The 21,023-nt window shown below is 48.9% G+C and overlaps 1 protein-coding gene across 1 annotated transcript in view; it reads left to right on the top strand.

Moving 5' to 3' along the window:
* The window catches only part of FOXK2 (forkhead box K2), a 72,312-nt gene extending 52,131 nt beyond the window's left edge, over window positions 1-20,181 (top strand). The window contains exons 4-9 of the mRNA XM_041725192.1: window positions 209-355; window positions 6,161-6,354; window positions 7,134-7,309; window positions 8,288-8,584; window positions 8,764-8,973; window positions 17,052-20,181. Coding sequence (XP_041581126.1) covers window positions 209-355; window positions 6,161-6,354; window positions 7,134-7,309; window positions 8,288-8,584; window positions 8,764-8,973; window positions 17,052-17,248 — 1,221 coding nt within the window. The 3' untranslated portion in view covers window positions 17,249-20,181. The remainder of the gene's footprint in view (window positions 1-208; window positions 356-6,160; window positions 6,355-7,133; window positions 7,310-8,287; window positions 8,585-8,763; window positions 8,974-17,051) is intronic.
* Window positions 20,182-21,023: the final 842 nt, after the last annotated feature.

Consider the following 21,023-nt stretch of genomic DNA (forward strand, 5'->3'; position numbering starts at 1 on the left):
TTCTGTTACACTGCTTATACACTTTTCCATTTGTCTCATGAAAATTTTCCAAATGTTTTTCAGATTATATATTTTTGTACTAAGGAAAACTAAGCATTTTCACAGGAACACTTAAAAACAACAATCCTGAATTTTAGTAAATTTAGTAAAAATTTTGATATCTTCAGTAATCTCTCTCTCTCTTTTTTTTTTTTTAACTTAACTACAGGATGACTCAAAGCCTCCTTATTCCTATGCACAGTTAATCGTACAGGCAATTACGATGGCTCCTGATAAGCAGCTCACTTTAAATGGAATTTATACTCACATCACTAAAAACTATCCGTACTACAGGACAGCGGACAAGGGCTGGCAGGTAAATCTGTTTCAGGGTGTTTTTTTTTGTTTTTTTGTTTTTTGTTTTTTTTAGATATTTCTGTGATGTGGCAGTAGATGCTGATTGATAACTGAGAGGACTTAAGCTGCTTTCCTTACCTTGGGCACAGGGCAAAGCAGAACAGGGTGAGGGAGACCCTCCTTTGCTCAGGGAGGAGGCATGTTGGACGCCGCTAACCCTGTGCGCTCACCTCCCCTGCACAGCAGAAGGAATAGCGGCTCTAGAAGCAAACCTCAGCCTGTGTTTTTTATGGTCACTGCCCCACGGATAGGAAAGGCACGGATTTGTTTGCGAGGTTTCTCTTCCACCGTTGCAGTTAACTCCCTGTGTCTGAGGTAAAGGAGGGTTAGAAACCCGGCCTATCCCTCACTTAGGCTTTCTCCTGTCTTCCTTATTGCATCTGCTGACGTACCTAGCTTCTCCAAGTCTGCACAGAGATGGTTTTCAGACTGTTTTACCAAGGAACCTTTCTTCAAAAGACCTCTCCCATTGCTCAGTACAGGGACACAGATAAACGTGGTGCTGCCCTGCATGGTAAATTGGGGAGCCTGCCTGCTTGTGCACCTGTGCAGTCCGATCGTTCCTAGAGTGTCTGTGGAACCTGGGCCTCCTCAGAGGACTCTTTGAAATCAGTGCATATTTCCCTGTTCAGTTTTTTAATTTAGTTTGGTTTTTAAGCTTTGACATTCTTTTTTTTTTTCAAGCATTTTTTTTTTCTTCTGTGTGTCTGTGTTGTGTGTGTCCACTTACTGGACGTCCAGTAGGACCTCTGTAATTCAGACAATAGAGGAAAGGCAAGTCTGAAATACAGAATATTAAAAGCATAATAAAGGAGGAAACATAGGTTTGCAGTTCCTGAATTTATTAACTAACGGAGAATGGAAACAGTCTTTCTTTCAGGCTTAGTGAGTAAATGACTCTTTGAGAAATGGATGCCAAACCATAGCCATAACCTAGTGATGGGGGTAGGGGTTGGGGGAATCCATTTTCTGTTTAATGAGGGGCAAGAACTTTCTTCTTCTACCTGTAAACGTAAACATGTTTTAATAAAAATAGCCCACCAGCCAAATCCTGAACATTTCCTTTGTTAAGGGATCTTCAGTCATGTACAGGTCTTTGATTATGGAAGATATGGAATAAGACCCAGCCTCCCCTCCTGGCTTGGGTGATCTGTACCCTGCCTGCCATCCTGTGCACAGCTAGGTGCCATTTCTTAGTTGGTGGTGAGGAAAATGCTGGGTTTGGGAGAACACTTTCATATCCAACTTCCTAGCAGGTCTCTCAAAACACTGGACAAGAAATCCCAGCAATACTAACTGTACTTTAATCTAGAACAGTGAAGTTGTACTTCAGAGAAAATGTAAAACAGAGGAAGCAGAACCAGATGATAACCTGTGTCTGTGTCTGGTGATTGCACCTGGCACACAGCTCCCTGTGTGTGGGCAGGTGAGGTCCCAGGGTGCCCTGTCAGGACTGTGATAGGTGATGTACAGCTCATTGAGTGCAGAATTCTGGGGATTGGAAACACCAGTTAGCTGGGCGTAATAGGAGTGAGTATTTCTGAAAAGGCTGGCCAGACTTCGAATGATCTCTCTCCCCATTTCCTAATATCTATTTATTCAAGAACTGCTTCCAAGCATCATGTGGTTTTCTGGCTGAAGGACAAAGGCCAGCTCTCCAGGGTGGCCTCCTCCTGGCTTCAGTCTGGTGGGGAGTGCTTCAGGTCAGGTGTGATCCCCACTTGCACTGGTTGCTCCTGACTTCAGAGCGCACTGAGAGCAGAGCATGCACACATAACTGCTGCAAAGCAAGTACCCCTTTCTATTCAATTGTCGTTAATGTTTTTATTGAAACATCTTCTTTTCTGTCTAGATCAAGGTCCATAAGGGTGACTGCGCCTCTTGCCTGTGTCAGGCCGCTCCTGGGACATTTCACACCTCCTGGCTCCAGCATTTTAGCAGGAAAGGGATTTCCTGCTGCACTCCTCCCTTTAATCTATGGACACGTACTCAATTTCTTTCTGTCCTAAGAGGTCCTTAGCTATCCCCACATGTGGGACACTGACCCACATGTGTCCCTTTTCTGTCATGAGAATTCTCTGAGGTGCCCTTCCCAAAGTGACCATGCTTAAAGTCCTTGTATATGTGAGTCTTTATTCCCATTTCCTCACTTTTGGCTTAAAACAAAACTTTTCCATTTTTTGTTTCACAAAAGAACCAGATCCATTTTCTTTTCTAGATTTTCTTTGCATAGAGAGTAGGGGGAAGATTGTCATCTAAAACAGCCCATTTTTATTTATTCATGAGAGACACACAGAGAGAGGCAGAGACATAGGCAGAGGGAGAGGAAGAAGCAGGCTTCATGCAGGGAGCCTGATGTGGGACTGGATCCCAGGACTCCAGGAACACGCTCTGGGCTAAAGGCAGGCGCTAAACCACTGAGCCACCCAGATGTCCCAAAACAGCCCATTTTTAAAATGTGGGTTTCCAGGGGTGCCTGGGTGGCACAGTTGGCCAAGCATCGACTCTGGATTTTGGCTCAGATCATGATCTCAGGGTCAAGAGATCGACTCCTGTGTCTGACTCTGCTCAGCGGGGAGTCTGCTTGAGATTCTCTTTCCCTTTCCCTTTGTCTCCCCCACCCCCCTGCCTCTCTCTCATATAAATAGATATTTAAAAAAAATAAAATTTGGGTTTCCAGACTGCCCCTTGCCCTCCTCTGTGTGGTGAAGGAGGTGGCTGTGCAAGGAGAGGGAGACCTGGCGGACTTGGGCCCCGTGCTCTGCATCAGTTCCTAAGAGCCATGTGTTAGCCCTTCCCACCACACCTGTTCTGACACCTAATGGAAGGAAGTCCACAGCTACCTTTCAGGCTCTCTTTTGGTATTTTGTATTGTTTACACATGGCAAAGCTTTTTGATTGGTCTAGAGGAAACTCTAGGATAAAACAAAATGTGGCCGTTTCTGGAAAGATGGCGTATTTCTTTGGTTGCATATTTATGCAATAATGTTTTTTTTCTTTTTCTTTTTTTTTTTTAAGATTTTATTTATTTATTCATGAGAGACACAGAGGGAGAGAGAGAGGCAGAGACACAGGCAAAGGGAGAAGCAGGCTCCATGCAGGGAACCCGACGTGGGACTCGATCCCGGGTCTCCAGGATCAGGCCCTGGGCTGAAAGCAGCGCTAAACCACTGAGCCACCTGGGCTGCCCCGCAATAATGTTTTCTTATCATTTATAATTCTAATTTTACCCAGCCCAGAGTTGAAGTATTTGTGATGACTAGAAGATTTGAATTCTGGGCCTTTGAAAAAGGACCAGAGCTGGTTCCTCACAGTGGCGGGAGTGCTCTGGGCTCCCCTCATCCTGCACATTAATATCTCCTTCTGGAAGGTACTTAACATATTCCCTTCTCATCAGTTTCTCTAGGAGTCCTTAGTAGAGCGCTCAGTGTGATTAGGATGGACGGAACAGAAACCAGGGTCTGGGCAGGAGTGCTAGAGGTGCTCGTGGAGGACGATGACCAGCTCTGCAGCTTTCCCCCTGGGTCTGTGTCATCCCAGGGGACAGGAGAGAGGAGGGGCAGGTGCTCAGGGAGGGTGGGTTCTGGGAAACAGCCTGGATTAGGGGAGGATTTGGGGCGGGGGAGAGACTATGCTAAGGATCACAGATCCTTTTCCTCGTATTTACTTATTAAAGAATAATAAGCTGCCGTTTCTCTGCATAAAATAATTTCTGAAACATTAGAGTCTAAGTCAGTGTGATTTTAGCATATATAGCTTGACTTGATCAAATAACAAAGGCCTTAAATTACCTTAGAAATATAGTTGCTTTATTCTGTCTGTGTCTACATTAAATATCTCTTACTACTTCCTCATATTTTCTAGTGTTATTGGCTGGAAAACCATAGCCTTTGTGTTCGAGAGCTCGTTGTGAGTGGAGAGGAGATTAGACCCTGTTGTGATGGTGCCTCTTAGGCTCTGTCCTGTTTTTCAAGACACAGTATAAATATACCAGCTCCTTCATCTGGGAACTTGTCATGGATCCGCAGGCCCTGGGCCTGTTCTCCTGTATCAGGGGGAAGAAATGCCAGTGTACCAGTCCCCTGAAGTGGCACCTCCTGCCTCCAGACTCCCACTGTGCTCACATCCCTTTTTCCTCCTGGCAGCATGAACATTAACCCGCTCAGTTAACAGCCCTCACATGGGGTCTGCTCACCTCCCATGTTCTTCAGTGTGGCTCGGTGGGCACTTGTGAACTGCCCAGGTGGCCAGGTTCCCACAGTACAGTCAGGACAGGACCTCTTGACCCTCACTGGGCAGTCGTAAGGATTGCCTTGTTCACAGTGAGAGGGCCCTGTAGTGTCGTGGCCTGGGTCTGCTTTTCCCAACCTGTAGTCTTGGAATTTCCTTTCTCTGTCCTCCAAACACCGAAATGTCTGTGTGCATTCAGAGGAGGATTATCTTTCTCTGATGGAAGCACCAGTAACAATTTGATTTTCTGAAGGAAGTAGTAGAAAGGTATTGTGGTTTGGTACTTAAACCCTATGATAAAACATAATAGTATCTGCAGTTACTAAAATATTGTCTCTCTCGCATGTGTTTATTAATAAACAGTCTCACAAAACACAGATGCAGTCTAACCATCGCTTCATGTTGCCAGAGAAGTGCCTGGCTTCCATGGACTTGGGGGGTATTTATCACAGCCTGTGACTGCTGACACGCTTGAAGAGTCCCTGAGATGGGCTGTAAAGTAGAATTAGATACGTTCTGATTCCTGAGCCACCTCTGGCAATTCGGTATTTCAGGCTGTGGTTAGCAGTTCTGTTAGCAAGTTAATTGGAGAATTTAGAAGTGATTTTTGAATAGCCCAGAGTTTTACTGTGAGTTACCACCATTTTGAAACTTCAGTTGTTTAATTTAGTGATTTTAAATTTCAATGTTAATATAAACTTGAAATGATGTGGATGCATGACTCTCGTCTGGCTGCTCCTGACTTTTGGAGAGCTCAGCTCAGGATCAGGTGTGCTGCTGAGAGTTACTCAGGTTGCAGTGTGGACCTTTCCTGAAATTGTCTGCGAACTGTGAGCCAAGCTTTTGTAATAGAAGAGAGTAGGGGTTGAGAGAGAAGTTTCCTGTGTGTGCCTCACAAGATTATTTTGTGGGTCAGGTTTAAAAAACATGGAAGCATTTTGGAAAGTCCTCTTGTTACTGGTGTCCATGATACTTCCCAACCTTTAGCTTATTTCTGTCCTTTGCTGGTTTGCTGAATACTTTATATTGCATTAATTCATTTTAGCTGGCTATGACAGATTCCTACAAGCTAATTCTGTGCTCAAAAACTATTTTAAGGGATTGGCTTGTTTTGGTTCTGTTCGTCTCTAAGCAGGGAGAGGCCCACAGGAAAGGTCAGATGACAGCAGTGATAATCCTTGGTTTCCCACCTGGAAAAAAGATGGAAGTTAACATTTTTCCTGTTGGAAATTGCCTCTTCCCCTGCGGAAAAGGGAATTCTCATTCCTCATTCCCACCCCTCCTCATTCCCCAGGTCCCCTCCTTGCCCCTGGCGTCCACCCTGCTACTCTGTGGAGGGGTCATACCCCGAGCCCTTTCTTCACTCAGGGGAGAGGGGCTGGTTTCTTCCAGTACAGTGCTGCCTTTAAAGTTGTTTGCCCTCTACAAGGGCTGAATGCTACGTTTCTGCTTTGCAGGGCACTAAAACTGGGGCACATTTTGATTTCTCAGCAAAGAAATATATGAATTCTACGTATTTTTTTATGTTTCATAGAATTCAATTCGCCACAATCTCTCTCTGAATCGTTATTTCATCAAAGTACCACGTTCCCAGGAAGAACCAGGCAAAGGCTCATTCTGGAGGATAGATCCTGCCTCTGAAAGCAAATTAATAGAGCAGGCTTTTAGGAAAAGACGGCCTAGGGGCGTGCCTTGCTTTAGAACCCCTCTGGGACCGCTCTCGTCTAGGTAAGGAAAAAAGACAAATAAAAAGACCTCACTTACTGGTCAGTGAATTTACCTTCCATGTATTGGTCAATTTTCCTTTTGCAAGTGAAGGAACTGCCAAATGCATTATGATTAAATGTTGGGGTGGGGATTTGAAAAGAGGTGTTGGATGCTATCCATGGACTTTTTCTTAATAGTGATCTGAAACAGCGCAGATTGTTGATGAAGTTGTATTTACGCTCTGTTCCCCTGCTGCCGTTGTGGCTTCATTGGACTCCTTGCTCACGGCGCTTGGTGGGCAGCGAGCATTCCTTTTCTTGGGCATGAGAACAGCTCTTCAAAGCCGCATTTTAGCTGCTTAGACTCAAAATTGATACAATGTTAATTGCCTGACTCTCAGATTACATTTTAGCTTATAGATACTATGGTTTTAAACAAACAAAAAGTGACCATGACGTAAGTGTTAAGCCCCTGTCTGCTTGCGCACAGCCAGCCCCTGCTGCCTGTGGGCAGGAGCTGCTCGGAAAGGGCAGCCCGTGCGGCTCCACGGCGGTGCGGCCTGTGCTGGGCACGGAGCTGTGGTAGCCCAGCACTGGCCCACTGGCTGTCCCGACAGGGGGAGCCTCGCTGGGGGTCCGTCCCAGGTCACAGGATTCAGGCGGACAGTAGGACTTACAGAGCTGTAGTCGGTTGACAGAAGACAGATGACACCCCTTTTTTCAGAATGCACTTTATTAAACAAGGCAGCTTTGTGAGTGCTTCACCTGTAAAAATCCACTCTCTCCTTTTTGGTGATTCAGAAGCGCCCCAGCCTCCCCCAATCACGCTGGAGTACTGTCTGCTCACTCCAGTGGAGCCCAGACCCCCGAGAGCCTGTCGAGGGAAGGTTCACCGGCCCCCCTGGAGCCTGAGCCCAGCGCCCAACAGCCCAAGCTGGCCGTCATCCAGGAGGCCCGCTTTGCCCAGAGTGCACCAGGTGAGATGTGCAGAAACAGGGCAGGCGTGATGGGCCGGGGGGGGGGTGGGGGTGGGCAGGGTGCCAACAAGCTCTTCGGACGAGCACCCCAGAGCTCTCGGCTCCCTTGTACCTGGTGCTTTCTCTGTAGTACCTGCATGCCGTAAGCTGGAAAAGCTGCCAGCACCGTGACTGTTTAAAAAAATCAGTGCACATTGTTTTTTGTAAATAGTTTGTGTAGTTGCCTGAAATAATTTAGAATCAGTCTGTTTCTCAATTGCTTCATCATTCAAAAATTATGAAAAAAATTTCCCAAAGAAATAACACAAATTAGACAAACTAGACATTGATTGGCAGCAGAAACTGTTCACTTACTTAATGAATATGTGAGCATTTCATTATGAAGTCACAATGCAGAATAAAAATGTGCGCTCTGCGGAATTACACACGCACGCACGCATGCACCCCCCATAGCACGGAAATGTGTCCAAGCTAATTCTCTTATTGTTTGGTTGGCAAAGAGTGCAGTTTTGATACAGTGGGATTCCTGACCACGTTGGCCCCTGTCACCCGAGTGTCTTCTCCTTTATTCTGTGCCCAAGCCACGGAGAACAGAGCTTGTACCTCTGCATCTGCACTTTGCAGTTCTCGCCCCCACCGTAAGATAAAAGACTTTGGTCCTGGGGGAGCGTGGCCCCCTTGTTTGGGCCTCAGCAGGCAGCTTCTTCCCATATACTATTGACGTTTTGTTTTTCATGAGGAAAGAACTGTGGGAAAACTTGTCACAGACCGGAACACAACGAGGATTGCGTTTTTAGCAGTTAGATACATGCATTAAATTTATCCATTAAAATACCACGTTTCTCCCGTCGTGCATGACGTCACTGTTACACAGAGGAAGGGCGCCCTGTCTCACCAGCCTGTGTGTCAAGCAGGTGGTTGTAATCAGGTGGCTCCCGCGGGCACCGGCACCTCACCCTGCTGCCTCACCCCCCACAGGCTCGCCTCTGTCTAGTCAGCCCGTTTTAATTGCCGTGCAGCGGCAGCTGCCGCCAACGATCAAGCCCGTCACTTACACGGTCGCCGCTCCTGTGACCACCTCGACCTCCCAGCAGCCTGTCGTGCAAACGGTGCACGTCGTCCACCAGATCCCCGCGGTGTCCGTCACCAGCGTGGCCGGCCTGGCCCCTGCGAGCACGTACACGGTCGCCGGCCAGGCCGTGGTCACTCAGGCAGCGGTGCTGGCCCCTCCAAAGGCAGAGCCGCAGGAGAATGGAGATCACAAAGAAGTGAAAGGTAAGCCACGGGAGCAGGAGGGTATTCGGGCTGCCGGACGCCCCGCAGCCTTGTTCGCCTAGAACCCTTTCCTCCTGATCACGTAAAGTCTTAGGTTTGCCAGCCACCTGGTGAGATTTCTGTAAGCTTTCCAGTTATATCTGTTGGTATCATTTCCTTACCTTTTTTAAAAATTTCAGTGAAAGTGGAACCGGTTCCTGCGATCAGTCATGCCACGCTGGGCGCTGCCAGCCGGATTATTCAGACGCCACAGAGCACCCCTGTGCAGACGGTCACCATAGTGCAACAGGCACCTCTGGGTCAGCACCAGCTACCAATAAAAACTGTAACGCAAAACGGGACTCACGTGGTGCCAATCCCTGCCGCTGTCCACGGCCAGGTGAACAATGGTAAGCAGCGTCCTCCACGGGTAAGAGGGTACCGATATCAAGAGCGAAGATCCTTTGCTCTCCTTTTTATGAATGGCATGTTCCATGTTTCAGTTCCAACTGTTACAATTGTCATTTCTTGTTTCAGGAAATGTTTGCATTTCTAAACTAGAGAAGATTGGGCCGACCAAGGGAGCTTGGCTCTTAAATAAGAGACCAGGAACCTCCTTTCACCCAGGCTTGCAGAGCGAGGTGAAGGCTAGACGTCCTGCTGGCTGTTAAGTCCGCTCAGGAGTTTTGTGTCCTTACTGCTGCTGCTGTTTGAGCAGTGGCTCCTTGCCCAGGCACGCGGAGGCCTGCAGGACCCCAAGCAGTAGAGTCAGGCTGCTGGCCCGAAGCAGCTCACTGTGCCCACAGACGGTTCCTCTGAAAGAGGGTGGCAACGGAAGGCTTACCCATGGTGGCCTCCCACCCCTTCCTGAGCTGTAGAGGGGCGGAGGAGGCCTGCATTTACCTCATGGGATTCAGATTCCCACTCTGCCTAACCGCAGATGCTCTGGAACAACAAGGTGGAACCTCGTCTGGGGAACACTAACCACCTGAGCGTTCCAGTGTGCCAGTCTCTGGACAAGTGGAGGTGTCTGCAGAGTTACCTGCTTAAGAGGCTTTCCTCTCAGGCTCTGTGTCTCCTAAGTACGGAGAGTTGTTTGGGCCTCTTTTCTTTCTGAAGCAGTTTGTCCTTGTGGCTGGTCCTGGGTGCAGCTGGGAGCAGGTGGCCTTGGGAGGTGGACGGTCAGTCCTCTTCTGGTCCGAGTCCCGCTCAGTCTGAAGCCATGGTGCAGGCCAGGCACTCCCAGGCATCCCATGTCTCGGGATCCCTCAAGGATCCCTGTCCAACTCCCTGACTGAGCAGGTGTGGCCTTCAGGGGCCTCTATGTCCACCAGTCTGCTGGAAGGGGTTGGAAAAACTATGGATCCCTTTCACGTGTATAAGTCGGAATATAAAATTCTTCCTTATAAATTTAATAAGCAAAGATTACGTTTTCCTATTGAAATTATTGATGTTTTAAAATAAAAGTTTTATACTGTTTTCTTAAATGTGCTAATAGAATCCTGCCCTGATTTGCTACACATTCTCAGAACGTATCAGCACCCAGACCGGCCCGCCTGCCTCACAGGTCTTGTACAGATGCCAAGTATCTCAGGCGTGAATGTGCTTTATTGAGCATACTTTTACTCTGCAACAAGAGGCTGCAGAAATATTAAGATTTCATGGTCTGTGACTAATGGGTTGATTTATCAGTAGTTACTACTGCAGTGTTGGTTAAAACCAAAAGTATAAAAAAAAAAAAAAAAAAAACCAAAAGTATAATTCTTACAAGTTAAAATTTTATTAAAGATGAAATTTCTTAATCTTGGGGCTTTAAAGAAAGCCCCACAATATCATTGACAACCACTGCAGTGTCAGCCCCAAGACCCTATTTCCTTTCGGAAGAATGAAATGTAGAAGAAATACTGAAACGCCTTGCAGGTTTAGTCATCTTTTAGCAAAAACCATTTTAAATTATGTTTGTTGGTTCTCCTTTATTTTGGCTGCAGCCTTTTACTTTAGAAATCACTGGCTTGGGAAAGGGGTTTGTATCCAGTCAGTGATGATGCCACATCACAGCACCTGTCTTCTGTGTCCCTTTGTTTCATGTTCCTTTCCAGCGGCAGTGCCCAGCTGAGGAGGGAGGAGGTGGCGGGCGAGCTTTAAGACTCTGCAGGCTCGGAGGGTGGCCTGGAGCTGGCCTCTCCTTACCCAGTGTCAGGTGTCGCTTGATGCCGCATGGCATGTGGCTGCCTTTACCTTGTAAATCACTCTGGAGAAGGGAAAGCATGCTTCTACCTGTTATTAACGAACTGTCAAAGTCATCAGCTTTGATATTTTTCTTATAAGTTTGTTATTACGGAAAATGTCAAACATTCTGGAAATTAACTCACAGCCGATCTTGTTCCATTCTCCCCCATCTGTTCCCCACCCAGATCCAGACGTAGTATCATTTCATGTGTTAATATTTCAGCGTCTGTAAAAGAACTTCCTTGTACTATGTAAGCACCTGCCATTATTGTTTTTAAAATAACCAATAGGGCAGCCCCGGTGGCGCAGTGGTTTGGCGCCGCCTGCAGCCTGGGGTGTGATCCTGAAGACCCGGGATCGAGTCCCACATTGGGCTTCCTGCGCAGAGCCTGCTTCCCCCTCTGTGTCTCTGCCCCTCTCTCTCTGTGTCTATGAATAAATAAATAAAATCTTTAAAAAATAAATAAAATAACCAATAATTTTTTTAAAAAAGATTTTATTTATCTCTTCATGAGAGATACAGAGAAGAGAGGCAGAGACACAGGCAGCAGGAGAAGCAAGCTTCCTGCGGGGAGCCGTATGTGGGACTCGATCCCAGGAATCTGGGATCACGCCCTGAGCCAAAGGCTCCACCACTGAGCCACCCAGGTGCCCCTAAAATAAGCAATAAGTCTTTTATACCTAGGATCTCCTTAGTTTTCAGGTCATCTTCTTTTTTTTTTAAATAATGGTAAAATATACATACCATACAATTGGCCCTTTTATTTTTTTTATTTTTATTTTTTTTACAATTGACCCTTTTAAAATGTACAAGTCAGTGGCATTGGGTGTATTCACAGTGTCTTGAAACCTTTACCTCTAATGAGTGTAGAAGGATTTTCCTCATCCTAGAAGCAGACCATATACCCAGTAAGTAGTTCCTTCCTGTTTCCCTCCTACTGAGCCCCTGGTCGCTGTCTCCGTGGAGTTACCTACACCGGACAATTCCTGTAAATAAAATAGGATATGAGGCCTTTTATATCTGATCTCTGTCAGCGAGCATCACGTTTTGAGGTTCATCGATGTAGCCTGTGTCAGCTCTTCTTTATGGCTGAATATGTTTTCATTTTGGTTGATTCATTCATTAGTTGATGGACATTTGGGTTGTTTCCACCTTTTGGTTGTTGTGAATAGTGCTGCTGTGAACATTCATGTATATGCATTGAGTCCTTGTTTTCATTTGGGGGGGGGGTGGAATGTATACCTAGGAGTAGAATTGCCTGGTCATATGGCAAGTCTGTTTAATTTATTGAGGAACTGTCAAACTGTCTTCCATAGTGGCAGCAGTTTGCATTCCCACTAATGATGTATGAGGTTCTGATTTGTCCACATGCTGACCATCGCTTGTTATTTTCTGAGATTCCCCCACCATGGCCATATTATTGGGTATGAGGTGATATCGGTGTGAGGGAAAAGGGCCAGGAGGGGCAGAGGCAGAGGGAGAATCTCAGCAAATTGCCCCGCTGAGTGTGGAACCCAAGGCAGGGCTCCATCCCACAACACTGTGATCATGACCTGAGCTGAAATCAGGTGTCAGATGCTCAACCGACTAAGCCACCCAGGCACTCCAGGGATCAGTGGTTTTGGTTTGCATTTCCCTCATGACTGATGGTATTGAGCATCTTTTCATGTGCTTAGCTATTTGTAGGTCGTCTTCACACAGGTGCCTATGGAAGTCCTTTGCCCATTTTTTTGTTGTTGAGTTGCAGGAGCTCTTTATATCTTCTGGATAGTAGGTCCAAATATTTTCCTCCCGTTCTGTGGGTCTGTCTCTTCACTTTCCTAATAGTGTCTCTGATGCAACAGTTTCAATTGTGAACTCCCATTTCTCTTTTCCCTTTTGTATCTTATGCTGTGGGGTGTCCTAGCTAAGAATCCGTTGCCACATCCAAGGTCATGGAGACCTAGCCCTATATTTTCTTATACTCAACGCTTACGTTTAGGTCTTTGATCCATTTTGAGTTCATTTTTGTATATGGTGTAAGAGCCTGACTCCATGCTTTGGCATGTGGGTGCCCAGTTGTCCCAGCACCATTTGAAGAGACTGTGCTTTCCCCACTGAATGGTTGTTGAAAATCACTTGACCTCAGATGTATGAGTTTCTCTCTGTTCTGTTTCATTAATTTTCATGTCTATCCTTGTGCCAAAGCCACATTTTTTTATTATTACAGTTTTATAGGAAGTTTTGAAATTGAGAAGTATCTGTCCTCCGACTTTATTATTTTTTCTTTTTTCCAAGGTTATTTTGGCTATTCTGGATACCTAGCAATTCCATGCAAAGTACAGAATCAGCTTTTCCATTTCTGCACAAAAAAGCATTTGGGATTTTGATAGGGACTGCACGGAGCCTGTAGATTGCTCCAGGCAGTAGTTCTTTCTGTAAGCACAGACGTCTTTGCATGTGTTTAGGTCTTTGAGTTCTTTCAGCAGTGTTCTGTAGCTTTCAGTGTAAAAGCCTTGCTTAAATTTCTCCTGTTTTATTTCTTTGGAATTGTTTTCTTAATTTCCTTTTGAAGTTGTTCATTGTCTCTGTATAGAAACACAGCCAGTTTTTTCCTGTTGATATTGTATCCTGCAACTTTGCTGAATTCATGTATTGTAATAGCTTTTGGTTTGGGGGTTTTCTTCTGTGGGTTTACTAAGATTTTCTGCATTCAAGGAGGATGTCGTCTCCAATAGAGACGGTTTTCCTTCCTGTTGCTGCTCAGTGGCCGGGGCGAGAGCTGCTGATCGAATCGCGATGGCAGCGGGCCTCCTTGCTCTGCTCCCGATCTGGAGGGGCGTCGTCCTCACCATCGAAGCTGATGTGAGCTGTGGGTTGGGTTGTCCTCTACAGACTTTAGCATGTTGAATTGCTTCCTTCTTCCTGGTTTGCTGAGTAGCTTAATAATGAAAGGGGGTTGAATGCTGTCACATGGGTTTTTCTTTTCTTTTAGAGAGAGAGAGAGAGCACAAGTGGAAGGTGGGAGTGGGGTGCAGGGGCGAAAATCTCAGGTTGATTCCCCACTGAGCGGAGAGCCCACGAGGCTCCGTCCCACGACCCTGAGGTCACGACCGGAGCCGGACACTTAACCGACTGAGCCACCAGTCACTCCGGGGGGTATCGTGCACTTTGTATTAAGATGATCACGGGGGGGGGGGGGTCCTTTATTTATTTATTTATTCATGGGAGACACACACACACACACACACACAGAGGCAGAGAGACAGGCAGAGGAAGAAGCAGGCTCCATGCAGGGAGCCCGATGTGGGACTCAGTCCCGGGACCCCAGGACCATGCCCTGGGCCAAAGGCAGGCACTAAACCGCTGAGCCACCCAGAGATCCCCCAGGTTTTTCCTTTATTAACGCAGTATGTTGCGTAAGTGGGGTTTTTGTTTTCTCTCTGTGTGTGGTGCTTTATGTTCAGCCACCTTGCATCCCTGGGATCAGCGCCACTTGGGGCGTATAACCCTCTAATATGCTATTGAATTTGGTTATTCGTGTCGTCTTGAGGATATTTGTGTCAGTATTTGTCAGAGATAATTGTAGTTTACTTGTAGTATTTTTGTCTGCTTTGGTATCAGGGTAATGCTGGCCTCAGAGAATGAATGCGGAAGTCAGGCCTGGGCCAGTGTGTGATAGATCCACTTCCCGGCAGCTTCTGGGGCTCCTCGACCTGTTCCCCAGAAGGTGTGCCTCTGACCATTCCTGCAGCCTCTCTCACAAAGGTCCTCAGTCAGTCCCTGCTGGGCCTGCTGCCCTAGGCTGTCGGGGGGCAGTGGGTCCTCCCTCTGCTGACCACGTTCCTGGTGACCCTGAAGGAGTCCCGGGTCCACACTTGACTTGTCCTTGCTTCTTACAGAAAGTGGCTTCCAGTTCTCACGCAGGGGGTCTGGCCATGATTTCGTGTGTCCTGGCCCTGCCAGGTGGTAAGGAGGGGCCCGTGTCCTAGTGTCTGCATGCTGTGCTCTGTTGAGCGAGTCCAGTGTCCTTACTCACCCCTGCCTCCCCCAGGAGCCCCGGCAGAGTACCTGCTTGACTACCATGGCCTTTGGCCTGGTGTTCCCCACAGCTGGGCTGCAGGGAGGAGCTGCCCCCAACTCCTTTGAGGGGCATGGGAAGGTTCAAGTAAGGAGGGTGGAGGAGCGTTGCCGTCTCCCCGCTGCTGCTCTACAGCCGTGGGCAGGGCACCTGCACCTCCAGGCGGGTACCTGTTGTGCCCAGCCTGCCTGAGGCTGGTGCTCTGTGGGACTTCTAGAGAGGACCTCATGCACTGGGCCCTCCGTACCTGCCTCATCCCCAGTCAGTACTCACAGCATGGTGTTTGTGGAGGCCTGGGTGTGGCGTGCTGGCTCCTCCTGGGGTAGATGACCACAGTGTTCCCCACCCCCCGCCCCGGTCTCAGCTCTGACCATAAGTGTGTGGCCTTTTCACAGTGTAGTGCCATGTTTTTCTTCTTTTGTGTTTTTGTTGATTTTCTTGTCTAAAATGGACCCTAAGCACAGTCTTGAGAAGGTCTGGTGCTCAGCACAGGTGTGATGTGCCTTGCGGAGCAAGCGGGTTAGAGGAGCTGCTTTCAGTCTCGTGCTCCGTGTCCGTGATTCCATGCGTGGGTGGAGCAAGTCATCTTTAACCAGAAACACATGCAGAACAAGGTGTTAGTTGGTTGACAAATGGCAGCAAGTGCCATTGTGCTGCGTGGCTCCGTTCTGGGCGCCGGTTCACTCCCACTTGTGTCAGGCGCCGCTGACCCGGTAGGGGGGGTGTCGTTCCCCTTGAACTGCGTGTCAGCGCCGCCCCCCCAGCTACCAGGCTGCTATTCCCAAGAGGGACAGGGCACTTGGATGAAGGAACACCCAGTGCGGAGGAAGCAGGCCCCCCGCATCCCTGAGGACGTGGCCGTACGCGGGGCCGGGGGCTGGTAGCTCTCCTGGTGCCGGCCCTGAAAGTCCCCCGGGGCCCCTCTGCCCAGGACGATGCGCGCTCTCCACCCCTCTGTCAGGCACAAGGGGCCTAAGCACAAAGCCAGCAGACAAGCCTGGCAGGTGAAGGCCGCTTCTGTGGGGTTTCCCCGGGTGGCTGAGACCCGCAGACCTCGGCTGGCTATAGCTAGTCTGGCAAAAATCAAGTAGCCAGTAGGGGTGCTGTCGCATGAACGGCCACCTGGCAGTGACGCCTGAGGCCCTCGTGTGAGCAGGAGTGGGTGGGTGGGGACTGTTTGAAGGTACAACTGTGTTCCTGAGGCGGGTAAAAGGAAGGTTGCTCTGAATAGTGCAAGTGCTTCCTGGGCCCCTGGCTCCCCCGGGCTGCCCCTGCGCCTTCTGGTCCGGGTGAGCCAGTGTGCATCCCCTCCCCAGGGCCTGGGGGGCGCCTCCACGTCCCGGCGTCCTGCACCCCTGTGTCTCCTTGGCCCTGCACTTGACCTCCTACTGCGGCCCTGTAGCCGAGCCGACCCTCCCTTCCTCACTACCCGGGCAGCCTCGCGCTCATCTGACACTTCACTCCAGGAGCACAGTCTGTCCCCCCGTCCCCTTCCCCCCCCCCCCCCCCCCCCCCCCCCCCCCCCCCCCGTCTGCATTCTTCCGTGGCCGGTTCCAGGGTTTGGTTTGACACAGGGCCGGAGGGGAATCGGGGCTCAGGGGCCTCACGCTGGGGCAGATGGGCTGGCAGTGCTGCTGTGCCCCACAGGCTGTCGGGCCTTCCTCTGCAGCCCAGCCCGTCTCATCACCCTGAGGAAGTGGCACTCTCTGGAGAGGAAGCAACCGCTCTTTTCATCTCCTGGAGCTTCCCTGTGTGCGCAGAGCAGGGGTGGGTGGGAGCCGGGGAGCCAGCCCAGGGCCTTGTCGGCACACGTCTGCGTGTCAACTCCAGGCCTGGTGTGTGACGTGACCCAGGAGCACTGAGCGCCATGTGGGCCGTGGGGGGCCTCTGCACAGGGCCGGCAGCAGCCGCGTGGCCTGACCCCGAGCTCGGGCCTCCCCAGCGGCTCTGTGAAGAGACACACTATTTGAAGGAATAGAGATACTGGCTGTCCCTGAGAACACCCGCCGGCCGGTTAGCTTGCTCCAGGGTTTCTGGTCCCCAGGAGTCCAGTCCAGACCCCTGTGCCCGTGGCCGCTGCGGGCCTTGGCAGTGACGCACAGAGGCCTACCCTTGGAACAGAGCCAGACCAGTGGGGGCCTGATGGGGGACAGGGGTGCACCCAAGAACATGAGGTCTGATTCACTGTCTCTTTGCAGCAGTGGCGAGTCCTCTGCACATGTTGGCGACACATGCATCGGCGTCGGCCTCCCTGCCCACAAAGCGCCAGAATGGCGACCCGACGGAGCAGCCGGAGCTGAAGCGGGTCAAGACGGAGGACGGCGAGAGCATCGTCATCGCCCTGAGTGTGGACACACCGCCAGCAGCCGGCAGGGAGAAAGGTGTCCAAAACTAGCGACTGGGACAGCTTTTCATACTTTAATATCTACTCTGTGGTGCCAAAAGGAGACACTGCCTCTCACCGACACTCGGAGCGTGTCGTCTCGGTGGGTAGAGGGCCCTGCGGTTGGACTTCACCTCAGCACTGAAAACACAAAACCCAGGTGGCCTTAAAACTCCTTAAAGACAGAAGTCACACCTGAACAAAACCACATGCAACAAAACCTGGTCCGGCAGTGTCTCCCCACCCCGAGCTCAGCTTGTCCCTCCGGAGCGGAGCTGCTGGGACAGGGCGGGGACCGTCCTGCCGCCCCCCAGGAGCCTTGGAGCTGGCACTGGTAGATGAGACAGTCTTTTGTTGTTCACATGTGGAATTAGAGTATTTTGAGGTGTACTTTCTTTACGAAATAACGGGGTCTTTGACATTTCAGATCGCTCCATTTCTACTCTGGAAAATTTGAAATCACACAGGACCTTTCGTGTTGATTTCATTTGGGGAAAAGAAACAATGTAGTTTTGTTTTTGTTGTTTGTTTTCGGCCTATGGAATGATTTCCTTTTGTCTGTCCTGTTAACGTTCAGATGGAGCTACTTGATGACATCTGCAGGTTTTCCGTGTTAGAGCAGGTGCCGCACGCATCTGGGACGGACGGACAGATGGACGCCCTCGCTGGGCCGCATGTTCACCATGACTGAACTGCTGGACTCTTGGAGCTGCACTTACCCGGGTCTCTTTCCTGCTACTTTTTGTTGTTTGTTCCTTTGTGTTGACTTTGTCCCTGGCATAATTTTCCACTCTAAGTAAAACAAGCCTCCTAAGTGTTGTGTGTGTTTAAAACGACAGAACTGTTCCTACTTCATTTGGAAAAAAGATTCAGTCTTATACCACACACCCTTTTCAGACGAGTGTCACAGGTCTCTCCGTGGCGTGTTCGCTAGTCACTGTCACCGGTTGTAGGCGCAGAGCCGTCGTCCGACCAGCTGCCCACCTGATGACGATGCGGTCTGTCTGGCTCATGGGAGCAGGTGCTGGGTGGAGTCGAAGCTGCATGTTAACACAAGGGTCCTTCTCTGGTTTGTGACAGGAAATCCCCCTCAGCCTCTCAGAACTGCAGTCCTAAAGCTGACTTCTCTCCTACAAAAAAGCAAAAGTGAGATGAAAGGAAACAAAGGTGAGACAGCAGTAGAGGCCCCGCCCGGCCTCAGTCATGCTGCCCCAGAAGAAAACCGCTGGCCTTTCCAGAGTGTTCCGGGGGGTTAGGGCTGAGCAGCTGTGCAAATAGAAGAGGGCTTTGGCCTTATTGTGAACTTTTAAATGTCATCATCATCATGTTATTTATTTAAATGTAGTTATTTTGGTATTTAATTTTTTTTAAAGAGAGGAGAAAAAAACCCTGTATTTTCCTGGTGGAATGAAACGGCTCAGAATGGTATATTTAGGCAATTTTAAAACATTTATTATTTACCTACAGACCAAATATGATAAATCTGTTCTAAGTATTGTGTGTCAACCCACAGTATGGAGCTGTCACAATGTTATTGCAGATAACGCGTATTAAAAATTATGAAATTACTGCACACTAGCTGGATTTATAACTCAGCCATTTAAAAAAATAAAAACAAAACCATCATGTGAATGATACCACGTGTGTGACAGTAGCAAAATCTAACTTGCAAGCTGAAGCACGGATGGATCAGAGCACCTCAGGGCAGCAGTCTGCATCTTCCATGCACTTTACAGATACCTTGGAATGTATATTTTTGTCTTTTTACTCAGAAGGTTCGCAATTTACAAAATAACTTGGATTGCATTGTGTCTTGTGTAGGGTCAGGTCGCTCCACTGAGTGGTCCAGACCTGCCAATCATGGCTCCTGTAGGCCCTGCCGAGCCCTGGGCAGGTGAGTGGTCGCAGCTGCCCCGGCGGGAACACTGGATTGGGCAGAGGCATCGTATGTCCTCCTGGAGATGTGTCTACACGGCTGTGTACCTGTCACCATCCAGAGAGACGGGTAGATTCTCCCGAAGTAAGCCCGCTCTGTCAGTTGGTTATTTCTGAGCCTAAAACACAGACACTTTGTGAGTCTGGAGGGATTTCTTCTGGGATTGTAGATTAACAAAAGCATCCAGTTCTCAACATTTAAAGGAGAGAGGAGGCTGGTTTTTTGCTGTAAGGTAGCTGGTGTGGGCCTTTTTCAGAGGGCCTGGGGGCCTTTTCTTGTTGCCTCCTTCAGCTGGCTGATTGGCACGTGGAAAGGTAAGAATATCGAGGAGAAGGTAGAAAAAAACCTTGGAGTTGCAAACAGCCATATCTCAGAGGCAGTTAAAAATGTTCAGTTTAGTGCTGAATTTCCAAGAGCCCTCAAAACACCCAGGGTCACTAAGCTTGTGTCCCTTCCACCCTGCTTGATGCCTGGGGCCCGCCCCATCAGCAGACATGTGGCACTGAACTCTCAGCTGTTCACTGGCAGTTCCCAAATGTCTGATTTCAGGAGGTTTCTGCTTTGATCTTTGCCAAACTTCTGAGTCCCCCAAGGGACTAGAAACTTCGTTTGAATAGTTTTGCCCTGAACCGAACAAAAACAGGAGAGAAATTCACATGTGAGCCACAGAACAGGTGTGTTCCGAGGAGTCTGGGCATAATTTTGGATCCATCTTACTCTGGCATCGTTAGTCTCCACGTGGACAGTTGAGCTCCTTAAAGACCCCACCCCCTTTGCCATCCTCCCTAGAACAGCACAGACCTTGAGTCATGGTCAGAAGGGGCGGGTGGGGCAGGGCCAGGACTTGGGATCTCTGTGCTGTGTGACACAAGGAGATAAGTGACAATCTTTAAGTCCTAACCTCCACAACCCTAGAAAGTATAGTGGTGATTTGTGTGCAAAGATTTGAAATTTTAAAATTACCAAGTTCCTGAAATTCAATAAAATATTTTTACTAATTTTAATTGAATACAGAGTATCATTGTCATTGTTATTTTGATAAACTAAAGCAAGCATTTTTAAAAAAAATTTTTTGTAACTCATGTTCTGAGCGTACCAAAGGCCTAGGGCACTGGAGCAAATGTGCAAAGGAGCTGCTCACACTGCCATGGTGTCGGCTCAGCCACTAGGAAGGGGTGTTACGTGACTGCATGAGGAACAGGCAAGGGGTCACAGGCAGTAGTTAACGGGCTTTGCTGATGTTTATCTGCAACACTGAAGTTTTAAAACCTATTTGAGGTTGTTGCTATCTTTTCTTCACAACTTGAGATTTATCCTCCCACGAGATGCAAGTCTCACCTGAAGAGGCACGTGGCTGTGCAAGCTCCATCCTCAGCTCCCAGAAAGCCTGTGATGTGGGCTGGTGTCCGGGAGCGTGCTGGTAGCCCTGGGCCACAGTGGCAGCGGGTACCAAGCATGGCGCTGAGCCCCCGTGGGAGCGCAGCGAAGCAGCGTTGCAAGGCTCCTGGGGGCACTTCATTCCTCCACCGACAGAAGGAAGCCTCATTGTTGGCTTGCTTAGGTCTGCTGCCCACGTTGTACCGATAGCTGCTCTCAGAGGCTTGCAGCCTCATCCCCCTTCTCTCAGGAAGCATCACTCTGGTAATTAAATTCACCCTGAAGTTACACCGTGGAAGCAGAGGTGACAGCTGTCCTAGAGGATAAGCTACTTCATCCAAGAAAAAGACGTTGAAGAAAAGAGCCTTTGGAGAAAGGAAACCATTCACTAACTGAGATCTTTCCAGGTAGCAAAAAGCACTGCTAATTACAGGTAGGCCTGGCCCCTGTGTAGGGCCGTGTCCCGTCTGCAGT

Source organism: Vulpes lagopus, chromosome 12 (assembly GCF_018345385.1).
Source record: "Vulpes lagopus strain Blue_001 chromosome 12, ASM1834538v1, whole genome shotgun sequence".
Lineage (NCBI taxonomy): Eukaryota > Metazoa > Chordata > Mammalia > Carnivora > Canidae > Vulpes > Vulpes lagopus.